Source organism: Sceloporus undulatus, chromosome 6 (genome assembly GCF_019175285.1).
Source record: "Sceloporus undulatus isolate JIND9_A2432 ecotype Alabama chromosome 6, SceUnd_v1.1, whole genome shotgun sequence".
Taxonomy (NCBI): Eukaryota; Metazoa; Chordata; class Lepidosauria; order Squamata; family Phrynosomatidae; genus Sceloporus; species Sceloporus undulatus.
The window spans coordinates 150,608,835-150,615,469 of record NC_056527.1 but is presented as its reverse complement, the minus strand read 5'-3'; the positions used below and the strand labels follow the sequence as shown (position 1 = coordinate 150,615,469).

The following is a 6,635-nucleotide window of genomic DNA, read 5'->3' as shown; positions in this document are numbered from 1 at the left end:
CTGTTTGACAGTGGAACAAACGCCTTCCTTGGAGGTCTTCAAACAGAGGCTGAATGGCTATCTGTCAATGGGGATGCTTCGATTGAGAGTTCCTGCATGGCAGAATGGGGTTGGACAGAATGGTCCTTGCGGTCTCTTCCAACTCTATGATTCTATAATTCTATGATTCCATTTGGGAAAGGCCTGCTGGAAGAGATCCATCTTAACAACTTTTTTTAAAAAGCTGTTCAAGGTGTTAATGTGACCTTTACATCCCCAAAGACCCAACTGGCATGGATAATGGGAACTGAAGTCCACCAACATCTAGAGGGCCAAGGAACAGCTGTGCTAGAGAAATCCAAAATGCCATATCCCTTTATTCACCAGTATGCTTTTCTACTATAGGAGCGACCTTCTTTCGTCATTCCGACAATTCAGAGCAGAAACTGCTCTGCAGTGTATCAAGCGATCAAAACAAAACTGGCTGGTGGTTTGGAGGTACTTCCTTGCAACAGTTTGGACAACCAACGGACGCTTATACTTCTTGTGGAGGAACATACAACAAAACGGATCCATGTTATACAGAAGGAAAGGAGCTTGTCTTCAAATCTCCAAATGGCGGAAGCGTTGCGTGCAAAAGCCTAGCAGATCATGAGACGTTTAACCAAGTCCCCCTATTTACTAATGAGGAGGACTGCAAGAATTTTGACTTCTTTATTGTAGCAATAACACAAAACAAAGCAGGTGAGATGATTTTATTTTTTTAAATATTATTATTATTATTATTATTATTATTATTATTATTATTAACATTTATTTATAGAGTGCTGTAAAAATTTTCACAGTGCTTTATATAGTAAGAGTAAAAAAAAGAAGAATAAAAACCTGCCAAGCAGCGTACGATCTAAAACAACATCATTACATGGTTAAAATGTCTCTAAAATATTTTTAAAATTGTAATTTTTAATTGTTTGATGTTTTATTTATACTGTTGGAATCTGCTTTGATTCCTTTGTGAAAAAGTGGAATAATAATAATAATAATAATAATAATAATAATAATAATTCATATACAATAAAAAACAAAGTAAGCAGCAGATTAACAACCAGTAATCTAGAATGGCTCCCCAAAATGACACCAAATTAAAGCACATTTTGGGATGTGTTTAGGAGACATCGCAGCCGTCTAGTGGAGATGGTGCTTTCAGGACAGAGAGCCCCATGAGATGGATTTAAACCATTGAATAAGCCTAAGAGTACTGTTCAGGAGGTTTTGTAGCTCAGTGGTTCCCAAACTTTGGTCCTTTAACTCTTTGGGACTTCAGCTCCCATAATTCTTAACCATTGGCCAAGCTGGCTAGGGCTTCTGGGTGTTGAAGTCCAAAAAAAAAAGAAGAAATCTATAGGACCAAAGTTTGGGAACCATTTCTGTAGATGCAGACAGAATGATGGGCACAGAGTCAGGTTGACTGTTGTGCAATGAGAGAATATATGGTTCTACCTCTGTTGTGTGAGGCATTGTGTGTGATCCAGTACTGCAACCATAGCTCCACTTCTATAAATTTATGCTACGCAGCTGGGAAGTTAGGGGCCGGAACCCTGTTGGCATCTTATGCATGCCTAAGACCCCCATGGAAGCAGAGGGGAATTTGTGGCTGATGTGGAATCCTTATATTCAGTTCAAGCCTGTGGAAGTGCATTGCACATCATGCACATGCAGGTGTTTAAGATGTGCACACATGTATGGATGTCTGTGGAGATGTACACGAGGTGTAGGTTCACATTTGGTTGTGCATTCGGTTGCAGATTTGATTGTACACTCAATTGTGCAACACTGGCAATGTGGAATATGTTGAATGCACTACAGCTGACCCTCCACATTTGCAGCTTTTGCGGATATGATTATTCATGGATTTGATTAATGTGTTCTCTCTAGGAATCTCTAGATCTTCCAGTGTGACTCTGCTGGATGTTGACCCTAGAGCAGGGATAGGCAACCTGCGGCCCGCAGGCTGGATGCGGCCCGGCGAGGCCTTGGGACCGGCCCCAGCCCGGTCCTGCCACCGATTGCCGCTGGAGCCTTTGGCCTCTCGTGCGCAGGGGCAATTGTCTCTAGAAGCCTCAGAAACATGCATTTTAAAAAAAAATCAGCAAATTTTTTCACGTGTCCTCCATTTTTTATAAAAAAGTGTCCACCATTTGAAAATGTTGTCCTACATTTGTCCCAGTTTATTTATTTATTTAAATATTTTAAAAATTATTTACTTATTTATTTTTTGGCTTCGGCTCCCCAGTTGTCTGAGGGACAGCAACCCAGCCTCCGGCTCAAAAAGGTTGCCTATCCCTGCCCTAGAGTTACACTGGAGGACCTAGAGATTCCTAGAGAAATACTTCTTTAGGTATTTGTAGGCCCTCCAGCATGACTCTATAGTCAACCTCTGGCAGATGTGGACCACAGAGTTGTGCTGGAGGACCAGAGATTCCTAGAGAGGTGTTCTCTCAGGTTAAAAAAATAGTGTTTTTTTATTTGCAGATTTCCCACTTTCACGTAGGTCCTGCACCCCAAACCCAGCGAACGTGGTTGACCCACTTACTGTCATTCAGCATTGCCATTTGATGCAAGTTACTGCATCAGGGCATTCGGAGAGTTATATCACCCAGTCCTGATATGGCGTCTTGGCAAATATGTCAGGCTTATAACTTTGTGTGGTTTTGCTCTGCAGAGACAAAAACACCCAGTACAAATGCACCACTTGCAAAAGCTGTGTCTCTTGGACAAAATAATTTCAGTCTTGCCTGCCAATTCAAGCTGACGCAAAACACCGGTACGTTTTCTGTGTATTGGATTAAGGAAGGTGATCGAAGCATGTGTCTTTTTTCTGCTTCCAATGAAGGTGGTTATAACCATCATAACTTATCTTATGATACAAACTGCTGTGTGGATGCTGGGATCAAAGATAGGAGGTGCTTTCATCATACAACTTTGGATAGAGATGGACAAAATCAAAGCCATGAGATTACAATTCTCAATGCCACTCTTTCTGATGGCGGAAAATATTTGTGCATAGTTACTGCCTTTGCATCTAAGCAAGAATGGAGGATTATAACCAACGTTTCTGTAACTGTGGAGGAGGATCCTTTGCCACGTAAGTTTAGAACCGGCTATAAGGTGTATAATAATAAAAAATTAATAATAATAATTTATGAATTGGTGTCCTGTTCAGTAGTATCAAATTCATAAGCAAATTTACAATCTTGTGGCTTTGGGGGATTCATGTTTACAGAGATCAACCGTGATCCTCAAAACCTGACTTGTAACCCAAACAGTGCCCAAGCAAAGGGTTCCTGAGGCTGCAGAATTAATGCAGTTTGACACCACTTTAACTGCCATGGCTCTATGCTGTGGAATGCTGGGATGTGTAGTTTTGTGAGATGTTTAGTCTTCTCTGTCGGAGAGCTCTGGTGCCACAACAAACTACAAAGCCCAGAACTCCATAGCACTGAACCATGGCAGCTAAAGTGTTGCCAGACTGTATTATTTTTGAAATGCAACTTGAGACACAAGGTTGGGGCATTGGGAAATGATGCCTGCAATGCTCTCCCTGTCATGGGGCACACTAATATAAGGAGTTGTGGCAGGGCCCCATGACAGTCTCATGACTGGAAGAGTGCTGCTGTCTTATTTTCCCAGGGCCTGATCTGGAAGATGTCAGAAACCCTTTAGTCGGGGCACTGCTTGGCTTGCAAAGAAGGTTTTTCAGGGGCAGAATTGTCAGACATAGCTACAAGAATGGAGCTATATTACTTTTCCATGCCTGTTGATGCAAGATCTTGGTTCTTATCTTTATGCATGCCCTGCCAAAACTGGGACACAAAGGAAACGTTAAGAATGTGTAAATAATTTGGCAAGAATGGTCCAAATCCCAATGGCTGGTTCCAACTAGTATTTGTTAACTGCTGATATTGACTTTGACTTGTGGAGACCCTATGAATGAAGGACCTCCAAGTTACTGTATCCTCAACACTCCAGCTCAGGTCTTGCAGACACAGGGCCTTGGCTTCCTTGATCAAGTCTATCCATCTGCAATGTGGTCTTCCTCTTTTCCTACTGCTTTCTACTTTGCTAAGGGTTATTGCCTTTTCTAGGGAGTCTTCTCATGATACGGCCAAAGCAGGACACCCTCATTTTATTCATCTTGACCAACAGTCAGGAATTATGGGACCTGAAATCCAAACACCTGGAGGACCAAACGTTGGTCTATATGAAGGAACTAGGCAAAATCCTGAAATGTTAAGTTATATCAGTGAAGAAAGCAGATAGGAAGAACATCAACTCACTTGAAATATGGAGATAGGTGCGGTATCTTCAGCACTTTTCTCCATCTCCGTATTTCAAATGAGTTGATTTTCTTCCTATCCGCTTACTTCACTGCCCAGTTTTGACAGCCATACATAGAAATGGGAAATAGGTTGCTATGGACTATCCTAATTTTAGTATTCAATGATCTATCTTAATGTGAAGTCAAAGGCTTTCATGGCTGGCATCTGTAGTGTTTTGTGGGTTTTTTAGGCTGTGTGGCCATGTTCTAAGAGTTTATTCCTGGCGTTTCACTAGCATCTGTGGCTGCCATTTTCAGAGAATACATTCTCTACATTCTCTGAAGATGCCAGCCACAGATGTTGGCGAAACGTCAGGAATAAACTCTTCCAGAACATGGCCACAGACCCCAAAAAACCCACAAAGCACGATCTATCTTAACATTTCAGGATCTTGCCTGTGGGTCAACCTTTGGGTCTCCAGATGTTTTGGATTTCAGGGCCCATAACTCTTGACTGTTGGTCAAGTTTGCTGGGGTTTCTGGGATCTGAAGTCCAAAACAAACAGAGGCCCAAAGGTTGGGAACCACCGATATAGACCCACTGAAACAATGGAAACTTGGTGAGTTAACATAGGTGTATGTTTTATTGATTCAACTGATCTATTCCAATTGGGACTGAGGATCAAAATTTGGCCACAGGTGGGAATTGTGTGTCATTCCAGATGGTGTTTTACTGAAATCCCAGCTTTTATCGCCATTGGCTGTTCTGACTAAGACTGCTGGGAGTTACAGTTGAACATCTGGAGGGCTGAAAGATGCCCACCCCTGGCTTAGGCCAATGCTTTGTCGGTTGTGCCCAAAGCTGGCAAATTACTTTTCATATTGCTAATATGGTATTATCTCTTGTGTTGATTTTTTCCCAGCACCTGTTTTTAGAAATGTGCTAGAGCTTTCCCTGGGAGTGATAGGAGGCCTCTTTCTGCTCAGCATGATCATCTTGTTTCTTTGCTGGAAGAAGAAATTGAGAGGTAATGAAAGAAGAACAGCTTAAAGTGGGCAGAAAGGTGACGGCGTGATTTGCAAAAGCATTTGAAATAATTGAAACTTCACAATGCATTTGTATCTCATTACAGGAAAACCACTGGAATTGCATGAAAGGTACAATGTATAATGTAATATAAAGGACTCTGGTTTTGTTTTTGTTTTTTTGTTCCATTACAGCCCAAAGGAATGACTCTAAAAATCATCTCTTTTATTTAGGGATCAGAGTGCAACAGAAATGGACGGAGAGGATTGTAAGTGTAACTGTTTTGCATTGATTTAATTTGAGGTGGTGGATAAAGGAACACATTTAGAAAATGTGTGCCATAAATGTCTTGGCAGATATTATGAAGTGCACAAGTAATGGCCAAGGAACATTAAATGTGGACAGTGGGGCCTTGATACCCGCTGCGTTTTTTGGATACAAAAATCCATGGATGCTCAAGTCCCATTATAAACAAAGGCTCAGTACAATGGTGTCCCTTATATAAAATGGCAAAAATCAAGTTTGCTTTTCGTAGGGGTTTTTTTTTGGGGGGGGGGGGCGGTATTTTCAAGCTCTGGATGATTGAATCCATGGATAACAGAGGGCCGACTGTTCTGACGTTGTTAAATTCTCTGCATATAATGTTATAGCTTAACCAGTTTCTGGTCTGGTCTCAAAGTCTATCAGAGGAGCATGATAAAATCCCAAAGTGGAAGTGTGCTAAAAAAGGAACCAGTCTGCAATTTTATCACTTTCCTTCCTGCTGTGAGAAAGTGTTCAAAAACCACTCTGTTTTGGACATCTATTCACAATTTGGGGCTTCTTCTGTGCAAAATTCACATATCATGGAAAAAAAAAATTTTCTGTGTAGGAAACAGCATTTTCAGCTCAGAAAACAACATTCCCTCCACAGAAAATGCTCTCTTCGGTGCACAAAATATTGTTTTTAGTGCAAGTCGACCACACACAATTTTTGTGAAGAATAAATCCCTCACTGCACCATTTTCATTGCGAGGAAATGGCATTTTCTGCAGAGGAAACAGCATTTTCCTCATAAGAAATAATATTTCTGCTTAGAATATGCTGTTTCCTGTGTAAAATCACATATGTGCAGATATTGTACTCAATATATTCACATCTATCCAGATTTCTTCTCTTCATGGTTTCTCTCTACACTTCAAAAACACAATTTTGACCACTTCACAATTAATTTATTTGTTTCATTTATATCCTGCCTTATAGCCTTCCCAAGGCAGCTTACTGGATATTGCTGAGATCAGCTCTAAAACAATGAAGAACCAAATATTACAA

General features: G+C 40.9%; 1 protein-coding gene across 3 annotated transcripts in view; it reads left to right on the top strand.

The window, feature by feature from the left end:
• LOC121934657 overlaps nucleotides 1–6,635 on the top strand; it is a 10,832-nt gene that overhangs the window by 699 nt on the left and 3,498 nt on the right. The window contains exons 2-6 of one of the 3 annotated variants that reach the window (XM_042475352.1): nucleotides 385–723; nucleotides 2,873–3,124; nucleotides 5,221–5,325; nucleotides 5,431–5,455; nucleotides 5,558–5,592. In XM_042475352.1, coding sequence (XP_042331286.1) covers nucleotides 385–723; nucleotides 2,873–3,124; nucleotides 5,221–5,325; nucleotides 5,431–5,455; nucleotides 5,558–5,592 — 756 coding nt within the window. Of the gene's footprint in view, nucleotides 1–384; nucleotides 724–2,701; nucleotides 3,125–5,220; nucleotides 5,326–5,430; nucleotides 5,456–5,557; nucleotides 5,593–6,635 lie in introns of all 3 variants that reach the window. The other 2 variants (XM_042475350.1, XM_042475353.1) reach the window with 2 other exon arrangements.